The sequence below is a fragment of the Eleutherodactylus coqui genome, chromosome 8 (genome assembly GCF_035609145.1).
Source record: "Eleutherodactylus coqui strain aEleCoq1 chromosome 8, aEleCoq1.hap1, whole genome shotgun sequence".
Taxonomy (NCBI): domain Eukaryota; kingdom Metazoa; phylum Chordata; class Amphibia; order Anura; family Eleutherodactylidae; genus Eleutherodactylus; species Eleutherodactylus coqui.
In genome coordinates, this window is record NC_089844.1 from 28417553 (window position 1) to 28432325 (window position 14773).

General features: G+C 44.6%; 1 protein-coding gene across 1 annotated transcript in view; it reads left to right on the forward strand.

The window, feature by feature from the left end:
- The first annotated feature begins 2843 nt into the window (after positions 1-2843).
- The window catches only part of LOC136577451 (putative methyltransferase DDB_G0268948), a 42121-nt gene continuing 30191 nt past the window's right edge, over positions 2844-14773 (forward strand). Inside the window, exon 1 of the mRNA XM_066577353.1 lies at positions 2844-2988. Within this exon, the coding sequence (XP_066433450.1) occupies positions 2878-2988 (111 nt within the window). The 5' untranslated portion in view covers positions 2844-2877. The remainder of the gene's footprint in view (positions 2989-14773) is intronic.

Consider the following 14773-nt stretch of genomic DNA (forward strand, 5'->3'; position numbering starts at 1 on the left):
AACGAATTTCGAGTGATAATCTATGTGTCTAAATGGGGCTTACGAGCACCACAATACAAAGCTTTTACTTTTTTGATGCAATGACTTGGAAAGGGCAGTTTTTAAACTCTTAATATTTTATTTTAATTTACTAACAATGATAAACCTTTTATTAATCTTATTGTTACTTTTTTTAAATTCACATAGGGAACTTGAACTAGCAATTGCCTGATTGCATGAACAAAATACTGCAATACTTCAGTATTGCAGAGAATTGCACTTTTGACAGTATTCTATTAAGTCTTGCCACTGTCAAAGACAAACCATGCCCACCACATATACAATGGGTTCGGAAACTGAAGCCACCCTATATAATGGCACCCAACATCTGTCATACATACACGGCGGATTCTGGAAGGGGTTAAGACCCCAAATTTTCTATTGTTCATTTTATAGCCTTTAACTAATTTGATGTTCTCCCACATAGTAGTAAATTTACACAGGTTTAAATATCAACATCATAAACCTCGTGTAACACAGAGTGTTAAGGCAGCAGTACACAGTCCTAAGCTCTCGCTCACGACCTGAAGGTTGCAAGTTACTTTGTTTCAGGTAGCCGGCTCAAGGTTGACTCTGCCTTCCATCCTTCTGAGGTCAGTAAAATAAGTACCCAGCTTGCTGGGATGTAATAAAGAAATAAATTACCTGAAAGTGCTGAGGAATATATCTTGGTGCTATACAAATAATAAGTTCCTTTTCCCCCTTTTAAATATATTGCTCATGTTGAGCCACCATTAAGTACTTCTCAGACTCTGCTATAACCATTTTGACTTCAGAAACACGCCTAAAGAAATTCCTAATTTCAGTTCATGGCACTTTAAATTTCCAAATCAAATTATTACAAATGCAATACAAACTTTGTAAACTACTTTCTCAACCCTTAGTAAGACTATTTAAAAACGAGCATAAGACCTGTGGAAGAATAACCATCTTAATGTGAGTTATATGAGCAAACCACAGACAAGCACCTGCAAATTCTGCACCTAGTACTTACTTGTAAAATATACAAACATGTAAACTGGTAAACATCTACACTCAAGTAAGTTACCAAATATTTAATGAAAATGTAGCATAATATAAATAAATTCCTCACATATAAATTGCCTATATCCTTAATGGGGTTATCATGCCTTTAAAATTAATGGCCTCACGATAGAGCATCAATATCTAATAAGCGGGAGACTGCTGCTTGGGATCCATACTGATCAGCTGACTGAAGGCGCCATGGCACTCAACCTGTTCATACTCAAAATGCCATATTGTTTCACAGAAAATTATAGATAGATATTATATATATATCGATAAAAAGATTGAAAATGGACATTTATCCTTCTGATCGCTGTTTCAAATGTGAAGAATCAGAAGTAGATATAGCTCACTGTTTGTGGGGCTGTGGGATGATTCAGACCTTCTGGAGAATTGTTCAACAGTTTGCACTTGCACACTCTACCATCACAATAGCACTTCTTTTTCTCCATTCAAGAGGACTCTGTATGCTTACTACACAGTTCTTTGTGTATAGAGTCATTTCTTGCTGTACCTCTTTCTCCTCTGCTCTGTTCTTTGTGGGTAGAGTCATTTCTTGCTGGACCTCTTTCTCCTCTGATCAAGAACCTGGTACTGGTTTCCGTGCTGAATCCTGATCCTCCTCCTTGTTTGGGTCACATGCTTCCATTCCTCTGCTTCTGCAGGTACACTGGAGATTTCTTTTCCTTCAAAATTTGAAGACTTTTTTCTGCTCTGTCAAGGAAATCCTTACCTTCCTTAATAAGCTTCATTATAGCTATTCTCTCCTGAAGACTATGCACCTTTTCCTCCAGTAGAGACACAAGCTTGCATTTCTGGCAGGTGAAGTTTGGCGTTTTCTCTGGTAGATCTATAAACATATAGCATATAGCAGCGGCTCCACCATGTGGCTCCTCTCCGTTTCCATGTTGTCAAAATGTGGTATGACGACAAAATTAATGTACTTTTAACTGCTATTGCCTCTTTGTTATCAGCCAGAGAACTGGAGTATCTTGTAGGTTTTCTCTGTTCACACCGTTGTAATTGGAAACCAAAATAGCCCAATTCTTAGTGTTAACCAATAGTTATGAATCTGTTATTTAAGCCACCCCACAATGTATAAGGGTGTTGGAATCTTTCTGTATAGTAACTCTGGTTGAAAGATATGAATCGACCAGTGTCTATGCACACGTAAAATAAACACCATTTTCTGAGGAGATCCTGAGTTGTTCTGTCAAATGTCATATATCAAAATGATGTCCACTTCCAATCTTCTAAGAGTCAAAAATTGTTGTGAAGTTACAACTGATAGTGAAGATACTATTAAGTGTACAACTTCGCGCGCGCGGTCTGGTGATGTCCACTGAGGAGCTAGACCCAGCTAATCCCGACAATCTTCTCGCTTACAGGGATTAGGAATGCTTTTTCTTTTCTCCCTGCTGATCTGTAAGGCAAGGTGGGAACCGTCCTTTTATATCCCACCCTGCCTTACAGATCAGCAGGGAGAAAACCTTGCCAGGGAAACCTTGTGTTTACCCTGTGTAGACAGATAAAAAGGCATATTGCCCCAGGCATGGGTTGCCCTATCTAGCAGTCCGTGGACACATGCTTGAACAAGTTTCAACAAAATAGAACAGAAAAAGAAAAAGTTAACTACCATCATCCACTTACACATGTTCCACAAGTTTGTATTGCATATTACTTTTTCCTATCAAATAATTTGGCAGGCTTTACAATAAAATAAGATTGAATTAAAATGGTGCTTTTGGTAACCAATCTACTTATTGTTTGATAGGTAAAGCATTTTTATATTATAAAAGCATCTATATCTCCATGGCAAGCAAACTGTTCAAGAACAAGACATTTTCATCAGTTTATCACAAGTATATGATTCCAGTTTCCAAAGAAATCATCAATATGGTTTTAGACTTTGTGCAAGTGAAAGTAAGTATACTAAGATGTGCTACTAAGTGAATTGTTCCAATCATATTTATATGTAATGATGAAAGATAATCTGCTGGTTCTTTTCCTATATGAGAGTAAATACTTGGCATTATCCATAAAATAACAATTATGGGACATATTTTATTAGAACTCTCAATTGTGCTATTCCCCTGTAATTCCTCCTAGAAATTTATGAATAAATTCAAAAGTGTGGGTAACCATTCCACTTATCCCTATTAAATCTGACACAGACATTGTCAGCACTGATGAGTGCCTTATTATCAAATTGTTTCTTGTCTACCTAAGGCCTCCTGCACATGGGCAGAAATTCTGTGGCAGGATTCCCTGCAGAATTTCTGCCCGTACACGCCTGAATAGGATTGCATTACAATACGCAATCCTATGCAGACGGCCGCGATTTGTCTGCACGAAATCACGTGCAGAAAACAAATCGTGGTATGCTCTATTCCTGTGCAGTCTCGCAGAGCCCCGTACAGAAATGTCACTCCCCGGCCGCCGGCTCCGGTCTGCGCATGCGCCGGCTGCCCGGCAGCTGGCACATGAAAAATCCGGGGCCGCGGGAGCAGCTGAGTGATGTGCTGCTCCCGCGTCGGATTCTCGCAGCGGGATCCGACCCGGTCATCTGCAGGCGGCCTAAGGCTCAATTAGAGCAGCAAGCGATATAAGAGACTCCCCAAGTGTTTTTACAACAACACAATTAATAACCCTCCGTAAGAGGGGACATAGCCTGGCTATGGAGCAGTGAGAACATGCAAATCCTCTCCTCCCATGCTGCCTAGAGAGTAAGCCAAAATAAAAGACACTAAAGCATCAAGAAAAAGAAAATATGGGCAACAAGAGAAGGAACCCCCCCTACACCCACAACACACACATACCTCCCCTCCAGCTGGAACGCAAGCACTGCAAGGTATTCAGCACTTCCTCTCCGGCTCACTGCACGTGGATCTACAGCAGAGCCCGGCCATCATGGTGGCCATGGCCACAGCAAAGCAGGAAACAGTTTCACCAGCAGGAATCATGGAGAATCTCAGCGCTCCAGCCCCGGCAAAGAACGCAGCTCCAGGAGGGAGGAGATCGCAAGGAGATGTCAGTGTGGAGCAGCAGCAGCACTGTATACAGAAGGGGTTGCAGAGCAGAGGCGGGCACATCTCTGTTTACATGTGGTGCTGCATCCCAAGATAGTGAGGAAATGACTGGGATGATTAACTCCCCTGCGATGTCACAGAGTACTGTTCACAGCATTCAGTTACTGGACTTGCCTCCATTCCTCCCACCCCTCACTCCCAGTCAAAGGGAAAATTTGCCAGATGTCAGTTCCATCACCCACTGGCAGGGTTCAGCCAGGTACTCTGGAATCTAATCCAGCATCCCCACACATCGTGGCAGACATGTTTGCTCACAGTATGCAGGACACAGCATCAGTGGCAGAGATCAGAGCCCTTAGCTCCCACATTAAAGCCAAATCAACCAAAGCAGATATGGAGGTGTACATCACCAGATTGGAGACTTTATATAAAACAGAATTGGTCACAGTCCAGAGGTTAACCAAATGGATACGAGAGTCTTTTCAGTTGAGTCCTCTTTAGCTGACCTCACGAAACCAGTAAATACACAGGAATCACTGATTTCAATTCAAGCATACCAGATACTGTACCCGATGGACTTGCTAGATGATGTGGAAATAAAGGGAAGGAGAAACAGCATAACGGTATGTGGAATCCCCAAGGAAGTGGACCACCAAAACTTGGAAGGTACACTCCGTCATGTTTTCAATTTCATCTTAGAGGTCCTCCTGGACTCCCCTCTTGAACTAGACCGCACACACAGGTCTCTGGGCCCCCAAGTCTGAGGACCCGGATTATCCACAGGACATCATCTGTCGCATCCATGGATATCAAATGAAGGAGGCCATAAAGCATAAAGCCAGGGATCGTCGACTCATAAAGTTTCAGGGTAAGTGCATACAGTCGCTTCCCGACCTGTCTCACCTTACTTTGCAAAAATAAAAGGCCCTTAGCCCCCTCTTGGAGTCCTTGTGCTAACACAATATCTCAAACATTTGGGGATTCCCATTTTGCCTACAGGTCAATCACAAGGGCTGCTTAGTTTTTCAGAACCCCGGGGACATTCCTACTTTTACATCAGCTTTGAACATTCCGACAAGAATTCTTGACTGGCGGTCTCTCCCTACAGCACTACCTGAAATGGCACATCCACAGCTCCAGAGAATGGGCCAATGATGTGGAAGGATTGATCCAGATGGAGACAGAACCCAGGTCCTCCTAGCTCCCCTTCAGCTTAGTGTCTTCCACATGATCACTGGGCCAAACCCCATTAGCCCTCATCCCAACCACCCAAAGGCTTAAGTACAGCAGCCCTCTCAGTGCACTTGGTGTGTAGTGCACCCAACCACAAGAACTCTCCAGCTATGTGGACATAACCATTTAATGCTTTTATTTCAGCAGACTTCCCAATTGAGCAGTCTCTCAATTGGTTGCTTGGGTCAAGCTGTGAAGCTTATCTACCTGCTCCAATGTTGAGGCGCCAGATGGTCTGTCATATGCTGGGGGCAAAATATAAATCTTACAGCTAACCAAGGGGTGTACTCTAAACATGAGTTTGACAATTGAACCCACTGCTTGCATTACTGTTTATTAGTAGGGGAGGCATAGAAAACACAAACATACATGGACGGGTATACTAACCATGTAGTTGGACGTGGGTTTTCAGGGGTCTTAGACTACAATAAATTGGCCCACTGGGAACTAATGTATTTCAATTTGATAATGATGATGCCTTACAATTTTTGGTACAGCGTATTACTGTCTTCTTGGGGCAGGAGGAGATTTCTCTGTTAGAAAGCCCGCTACCCATTAGAAACCCCGTGTTCGTATATCTGGTTGCACAATCAGTTTCTGAATTTTACATTCTTTTTTCCTTTTTTTATTTTTTTCTCTCTTCTTCTTTGTTGTTTTTTCAATTACCAGTTTTTTTTTTAAACAATTTCTTTTTATTAAGATGAGTGACAATGCCAGAGATATTTCAATGCAGTTAGGCCGCGCAGGGCCACGTGGCGTTTCAAATAACATTTTAAGCTGAGATGTGAGGGCAAGCAGTCCTAGGAATAAGTATTACAGATCTGGCATTGACGCAGGGCAAAGAACAAGAGGGTATGGGGGGGGGGGGGAGGGTAAAGAGTTTGGGTAGAACAAAAGGGGATGAGTAACGGGGGAAAAACATGCAGCAAAGTACAGATTATTTAAATGTAACATAAACGTAAGGCGGAGCCGAGCGGACCATTGATTTTTTTATTTATTTAATGGCAGTCAGTTTCTTATTTAATGATCTAGATTTTCTCTGTCACCCTGAAAGTACACCCAGGGTGCCCAGAGGGCCACAAAGTCTTCTCTTGAGCCGTTTTCCCAGGCCTGTATCTCCTCAAATCTGTAGATTTGAGATACCTTCTCTATCCATTGTGCGATTTGTGGAGTATCTGTTTTCTGCCAGAAAAGGGGGATCAGTAGTTTGGCTGCTGTGAGAAGGGTAGTCATTAGGTTTTTGTGGGATGGTTTAAATTGTTTTGTAGGTAGCCAGATGAGGATCTCCTCTGGTTCAAGGGTAAGTTTTGTATGGCAGATTTTGTTAATCAATTTATTGACTGATTGCCAGAAGGGTTTGATTCTGGTGCAATGCCACCAGATGTGTAGGGTAGTTCCTCTTTCTTCCCCACATCTCCAGCAAGTGGCTGATGACTCAGGGTTCATCTTAGAGGATGTGACAGAGGTTCTATGCCATCTTGTCAAGATCTTATATGAGTTCTCTTGGACCCGGACGCATCTAGAGAATCCGTGCGAGTTTTTTAAAACTCTAAGAGTCTCTTCTCTACTCAGAATTAGATCCAGTTCTCTCTCCCATTCCCTGAGGAACCAGGGTTTGTCAGTAGCAGATTGTAAGAGAAGGCCTTTGTAGAGTTGGGTAACCAACTTCTTCGGGCGGGAGGAGGGCGTGATGTATGTCTCGAACCAGAGGGGGTCTCTCAGGACTCCAAGGTTTGTTGACTGGAATCGCCTCAGGGCATAAAAGAGGCCCGCCCTGTTCAGGAAATCTAGGGATAGCTGTGGTAAGAGAATGTCCAATTGCGTCTGGTTGGTTAATTTAGGACCTTTAAGAATATCGTGAATTGTAAGGTCGCCCAATCTGTCCCATACCCCTTCCGTTCTGATTGGTTTGTTTGCTAAAATGGCCGGTACCAGGGCAGCCGGGGTCATTGGGGGGAGGGACTTTTCTTCCAATACTGCTGATCTCACGAGTCTCAGTGTTTTTATTGTACATTTCGTGATCGAGCTAAGATGTGCTTGTTTGCTGAGAGGTGGCCCATTTATCCAGAGCAGTACTTGGTTGTCCCTACCTAGCATCTCCTTTTCCAAGTCCAGTGAGGGGGTGTATGCTTCTCTGCCTAACAGGGAAATCCATCTGGCGATGTGAATCGCCCTGTGGTAGAGCTGGAGATTTGGGAGCCCCGCACCTCCCTGAGGGCGTTTTTGAGTAAGAATGGAGAATGCCAGTCTTGGTTTGTGCCTGTCCCATATAAATCCTGTGAAGAGTTTATGTAGGTGCTTAAAAAAGATGCTCGGTATCTCTATTGGGACCGAGTGCAGAATATAAATTATTTGGGGTAGTATATAGGTGGAGATGAGGTTTTTTCTGCCTAGCCATGAGATTAGTGGGATGTTGAATTGTGTGAGTTGGGTCTTCACTTTTTTGGTCAGCTGGGTGAAGTTGGCTTCGTATAGCTGGGAGGGGTTGGCTGTTAATGTGATGCCTAGGTACTTAATCTTGGATGTCGGCCATTTAAAAGCGTATTGATCTTTCAGTTTTTTAACTACTTGGAGTGAGGCTGAGATGTTTAGTGCTTCTGACTTATCGTAGTTTATTTTAAAATTGGACAGCCTGCCAAAGAGGTTGAACGTTCCCATAAGTGCCGGCATTGCCCTGGTTGGGTTGGTGACCAACACAAGGAGGTCATCAGCAAAGGCCGCAGTGGTGTGTGTCATGTCCCCTACCTGGAGGCCCACGATTTCCGAATTTTGCCTAATTTCTTGTAGGAGGGTCTTCATTGTCAATATAAAGAGCGTTGGGGATAGTGGGCAACCTTGCCTGGTGCCATTTTATATGGCGAAGGGCCTGGATAGTGTGCCATTAATTTGTACTTTGGCCGTTGGTTCTGTGTAAAGAGAAAGGATGGCTTTGATAAATGTAGGCGGAAAGCCAAACTTGTTCAGGACGGCTTCCATGTAGCACCATTTAACTCTATCAAAGGCCTTTTCGGCGTCTGTAGATAGTAAAATTAAGGGGAGTTTGTTTTGCTTGGCATAGTGAATAGCATGGATTGCTCTAGTCGTGTTGAATTTACCCTCTCTGCCCGGTACAAACTCAACCTGATCTGGGTTTATTAGTTTAGTGAGGAAAGGGGTTATTCTTTGAGCTAATAATTTTGCCCATAGTTTAATGTCCGTGTTCAGTAACGAAATCGGCCTATAGTTGCTGCATAAATTTGGGTCTTTGCCCTCCTTGGGAATAAGTGAAATATGGGCCTCTAAAGATTGTTTAGGTAAGGGCGATCCCGAGAGTAGGGAATTACAGAGTTTAGTTAGATATGGGGTTAATGTACTGGCAATTTTTTTATAATATAAGATAGGGAGTCCATCAGGACCAGGGCTCTTCCCGTTGGAGATAGAGGTCAGAACCTCCATCACCTCGTCATCCATAACCGGGCGCAAGAGTGAGGAGGCGTCCTCTTCTGATAGACCAGGGAGATTTAAGTTTTTTAAGAAGATAACTGTAGTGTCTTGTAGTTTCTCAGTGTCTTTGTCTAGGTTATATAGATCGGTATAGTATTTTTCGAATTCTGAGGTGATATCTTCAGTGGATGTCGCCGTCTTTCCTGTGGGGGTCTTAATTTGGGAGATAAAGGCTTTCTCTCTTTGTTTTTGAATAAGTCTCGTCATTGTCTTTGATCCCCTGTCTCCATGTGTATAAATTTTATATTTGGCGGAGAACAGGGTCTTTGCGGATTTTATGTTTAGTACGTTTTTAAGTTTGTCTCTTAGATTTGCGAGTTCTTTTAGGGTTTTATCTTCAGGGCTATTTTTATGAAGAGTTTCTTTATGTGATATTTGGGTTAAGAGGGAATTGATTTCTTCATTTCTCTGGCGTTTGGCTCTGGCGCCCAATGATATCAGTTCCCATCTTATAAAGGCTTTGTGGGCCTCCCAAATAATTGGGACGGGGATTTCGTGGGAATCATTAATTAAGAAAAATTCCTTCAATTTTTCGGTTAAGCTAGAGAGGTTTTCCCTCCCATTTATCAGCGTGCAGTTTAGGCGCCAGTTCCATTCCCTCTTCGGCAGGCTGTCCACTATCAACGAGAGAGTAACAGGGGCATGATCTGATATAGTAATTTGACCGATGTCGGCCGCAGTGACTGAGTGTAGGAATTTGCCTAAGATTAATAGATAATCAATTCTATGATATGATTTGTGAATGTGAGAGAAGTATGTTTATTCTCTAAGGTTAGGGTTTTTCAGTCTCCAGGCATCTCGTAGGTTCAAATCCGCCAATAGGCTCTTTAATTTGCGGACCTGGCTACAGGGGATCGATGTGGTGCTTGAAGTTGTGTCGATGTGTGTTCAAAAGCTACGTTAAAATCACCACCGACTACCTGCAGCCCCTCCGCAAATTCTCTAAATTTAGCTAGGGTCCGTGTAAGCCACTGGACCTGATTTTTATTGGGGGCATACAGATTGGCTAATGAGACCTGTCTATGGGCTATGGTTCCTTTTAAAAATAAATATCTCCCCCCTGGGTCTTGTTCAGACCCCGTAGGCGTGAAGGGGACGTTTTTGTGTATTGCAATGGTCACGCCTCTAGAGGCAGAGGAATGTGTGCTATGGTGCCATTGATTATATGTGTAGGTTGGGAGTCTAGGGATATGTTTGTGGCGGAAGTGGGTTTCTTGAAGAAACAGTACTTCCGGGGAGTGTTTTTTCATAAGGTTTAGAATTTGGGATCTTTTTTGGGGGTTGTTCCAGCCCCTGACATTAAATGAGGTGACTTTAATCTCTGCCATTTTCTGTTTCCAGGGGAATTGTTGTGAGGTCTGGCTCCGCTCCACCTCCCTGCAATAGATAATACATTGGTTTGCTGCTTAAACAAGTGTTAACAAAAGAATTAAACTCCACATAAAGTGGGAAATAGAGGAAACATATCAAGCACGGGTGAAAGGGAGGGCCGTACCCAGAGGGGCCCCGGGTCTGTTCCTCGGTCAGTCCTCGGGGTGGGGAAATAACCCCTTGGCTTCTCCCCCTCTCTGTGGAGTGGGGGGGGGGGTTGGACGCACACTTTTTTATGTCAGGTGCGACCCCCGAAGGCCATGTGAACATCAAACCTCAAGCTTATCAAACAGTAAATGTCGAACACAGAAAATACATATAAAGGTGCAACTTAGATTGTCGGCAGACTGGTTAGCCACGTAGTAGGTTCCGGTCAAGTGTCCCCATCTAGTATTGGGGGCTCCAACACCGGAACACAGCGGCGGTATTGCTTTTAAGTCCTGAGTAGGTGATGAGATTGGGTCTCTGTTGTTTGTGCGCAGGGGGTGCCAGGCGGGCCAGGGAGACCCATATGTAGGGGGGGTGGGGGGGAGAGGAAAGGGTGAGAGAGGGGGGGAAGGGTCCAAGTCCCCCCTGGCACCAGGGTAGAATATTCAGGACCGTGACCCCGCTCCCGACGTCTTTTACCTTCTCAGGTCTTTCCATCGTGTCTGCGAAGTAGTCGGCGGACTTCTCTCTTTCTCAGTCCACCTCCCTCTCCTCCAGAAGCCTGTAGCGTTCGAGCTCTAAGTATAAGAGGAAGATGTAAGGAAGGATGGAAAAAGTGAGGGGGGGAGTGAGTGAGAGCAAAAGGGAGCTGGGTTTCCCAGTCATCCAGTGGCGAGTGGTCAGGAACGGTGATAGTCAGTCCATCTTGGGTTTCAGCCTGTATTCTTTTTTTTGTCTCGGGGTCCTGGGGGCTTTGTTGGTTGTCCAATTTTCAGGCTTTTTCAGCTGAGGCAACGGGGTTTTTGACTGACGGTAGCCAAGATGGTATTTCAATAGGAGGGATCTCAAGTCTCTCCCACACTTTTGAGAGGTCATTCGGTGTTCTAATGATTATTTGTTGGCCGTCCTTAATGGTTGCGAGTCCGAACGGGTAAAGCCATCTCACCGGTAGCTTCCTTGCTCGGAGTGCTTCTGTTAAGGGTTTTAATATGCGCCGTTTGGCCAGAGTGCTGGGAGCAATGTCTTGGAATAGAAGGATTTTGTTCCCTTCGTAAAGAATCTCGCTTAATTCCCTAGCCTTCTGAAGGATCGCAGAGGTATCAAGATAGTTCAGTAGACTGCAGATGACGTCTCTTGGGGGCTCCAGTGGTGGAGGTTTTGGTCTCAGGGCTCGGTGAATTCTTTCTATCACAATTTTATCCGCTCTATCTTCTCCAAGAAGTGATTGGAATATCTGTAGGGCGGCAGAGTTTAATGCCTCTGGAGCTATAAATTCTGGTAGGCCTCTGAGACGGATGTTCTTCCTCCGGCTTCTATTTTCTTGATATTCAATTAACAGCATTGCCTGGTTTATCTGGTCCTGTTGCTCCGAGACAGTAGCTTGGAGAGCTAGGTTATGCTGAGTCAGCTCTTGCTGGGCTGTCTCTAGGTCTTCTACTCTGTGGCCTATTTGCATTACTTCAGTTTTTATATCGGCTAGTTCTTTTAGGACTGGAGATATGGCTTGGGTGAGAATTTTTTTTTAAGAAGGAGCGGGATATTGGGTCCCTGTCAAGTTCCTCGTTGTGTTCTGAAGCAGCTGAGACACTTTCCTCGTCTGAGTCCTCCGAATGTGGGTCTGCAGCAATTTCCCGAGGGGGTCTCTGTTTTTGTGCCGCCGGGGAGCTGTGTTTCTTTTTTAGGTACTTATCCATCTCCGCTTGGTTCTTGTTGGGTTTGGGCGTTTCAGCGTGGTCTTTGCTTTTGTCTTTCCCAATTTTTACCATTTTGCGGAGGTGTTAATCGCGTATTGCTGTGGTTTGTTAACTCAGGATTATGCGGCTGTGTGGTGTGGTTCTGTGTCTGCTGTTGGTGTTCACATGTGTCTCAGGGGCCTGTTATCACATTGTAAAGATTATATGCCCATTTTACGTCCTCTTCGTCCCTTTAACCCGGGAGCGTGTATCGTTGGGTTAGGCACGCGTGACCGGGGTTTAGATTTGCTCGTTTGATCTCGCAGAGTGGTTAACTCTCCCAGTCGTTGTGTCTGGTATTGCTCTTGGGTGAGCGGAAAGAAGGTATAGAGGCAATCTCTCTTGTAGGCGAGGTGCGCTATGGGGTGGCTGGTGGCGTCCGTTATCAGGGTAGTGCAGGCAGGCGGACAGTGTCCGTAATGGTGTTTTATTGGTGCTCACACACCTGATTTCAGAGCCTAATGAGCTCACCAACCTGTGCTGTGGGGGGATTATATGCTGGCTGTCTGCCAGTTGGGCCACAAAGTCTATTCTGGGCACAGGAGCCCTTCAGCAGTCCCCAAGTGCAGTTGTGGAAGGGACTTTATATGGTGGTAATAGGGGAGGAAGGAGGGTCTATGCTTTAATTGTGTCTCTCCCTCCTTTGTCCCGTCGCCTCTGAAGAAGCAGTTAGTAGCTGCTGGGGAAGGGGGGGGGTTGCAGGCCCCACGCTGTTCTCTCCCGCTTCCTCAAGCTCCAGTATCGCCAGGGTAGAGGGGAGGGGCTGGCAGCCCCGTCTGTGAGCCCTCCTGTGTTCCCCTGTTGGGATCTATTGCCTCCTACCTTCAGCTGTGCGCCTGCCGTCTAGCTCGTTCGCTCCGGCCGCCGGCGCCCGGAAATCGAGGCTGGGGATGCGGTAGTCTGCCTAGGCCCCACTCGCAACCTCCACCGCGGCGGTCCGGAGCAGTGTCAAAATGCTTCTTAGGTGGTCAGGAGCTTAGCGGTGAAGCTTTCCGCGGTGTCCGGGACTCGGGTAAGGCGTTATGGGCCGTTTTCTATTGCTGCCTCCGGGAGCTTGGCAGGCTGCGTCTTCCTTCCTGTGCGGCTAGCTCCGCCCCCTTTCAATTACCAGTTTCATCTTCGCGTGGTGGGTTAAACTCATTCACCACTGAGCTCGTAGTACCTCCTATCTCCTGCTACTCACTTTTGTACTTTCCCACAACCACCCCCTTTTATTATTTCTTTCCTTCCATCGCATTCCCCCTCCCACTGCGAATAGCACCCCTAAAACTATGCTCACTAAATATACGAGGACTTAACATCCCTCAGAAATGATCCCAAGCCCTCTATCACTTGCACAAGCAAGGGGTACAGGTGATTATATTCCAGGAAACTCATTTTAAAGTGTGACGTGTTCCAAATATACAAGACGACTACAATACCCGTTGGTTCCACAGTGCCAACTCCAAATCCTGCTCAGGTGGACTATCAATTGCAATTCATAAATCTTTAGCCCATATCTTGATTAATGAATTCTTGCACACTCAAGGCCGCTATGCTCTCATAAAATTAACCATTGAATCAACCAAGATTACTGTTGCTAATTGGTATGCCCCAAATCAGCACCAAATCGCTGCCTTTCACACTTTTTTGAATAGGGTAACTGAGTTCACCGAAGGGGTCCTTATAGTCAGAAGGGACTTTAAACTTACCCTAATCCCTAGTATAGACACCTCAGCAGTTCGGGGCACCGTCCCAATAAGTCAGCTAAAATGACACAAACACATGCTACACTCTCTGCAATTAGTAGATGCGTGGCGTATTTTACACCCACAAGACAAGGACCTAACCTTTTTCTCTCACCCACATGACTCTTATAGTCGCATTGATTACTTTTTTTCTCAGTCACCTTGCACTATCCTAGAACCCTTCAGCCTCTATTTGGTACATGGTGTGGTCTGACCATGCCCTGATTTTCCTTGACCTCATGCTGCCTAGCCATATGGATAGACAGTGGACATGGAAATTAAATAATAATCTCCTCAAAGGCAAACTCACTTTTTACAGGTACTTTTCTTGTGAATATGCTGTTTATGCATTCATTTATGCAATAACTCTATAAGCCATATTTTTTATCGTACGTCGTTTATGTATTCAGTGAGCTCAATAAAAACTTTATAAAACGTAGAATTTTTGTCTAGTGTGTGTTCTCAATAATACTGGCCATGTCAGGCTATACATTAAAGCTTATTAGGGGTGAGGATGCATTCTATATATTAAACCTTATACTCTTGAATGGTACATAACAGCAAGTCAGGCTATAAATATAATAAATCCTTTTATTATCATGAGACATGCTGTATTCACAGCGTGTCTCATGATACATCACAGGCCTGGAATGCTGATGGGGCCCCCAGGTGCCAGTAGGCTGTCAGATGTCACATCAAAGGGAAGGACCAGAGGTCAGGGGTCAGAGGTCATGGGGCGCGGTTCCTGTCACTTTTCCAAAAGGGGCGGTTTGATGGGATATGTATACTCCTTACTAGTGATATCCACCAACTATAGCCCGTATCCCTGATAAATGTAGATATTAAAATCTTTTTTAAAGCATTAGCCAACAGATTGTCTACTTTCCTCCCTTCCATTATACATACAGATCAGGTAGGATTTATTAAGGGCAAGGAGGCAAAATATAATCTCATAAAAACCCTGTTTATAACATCCAGAGTGCAG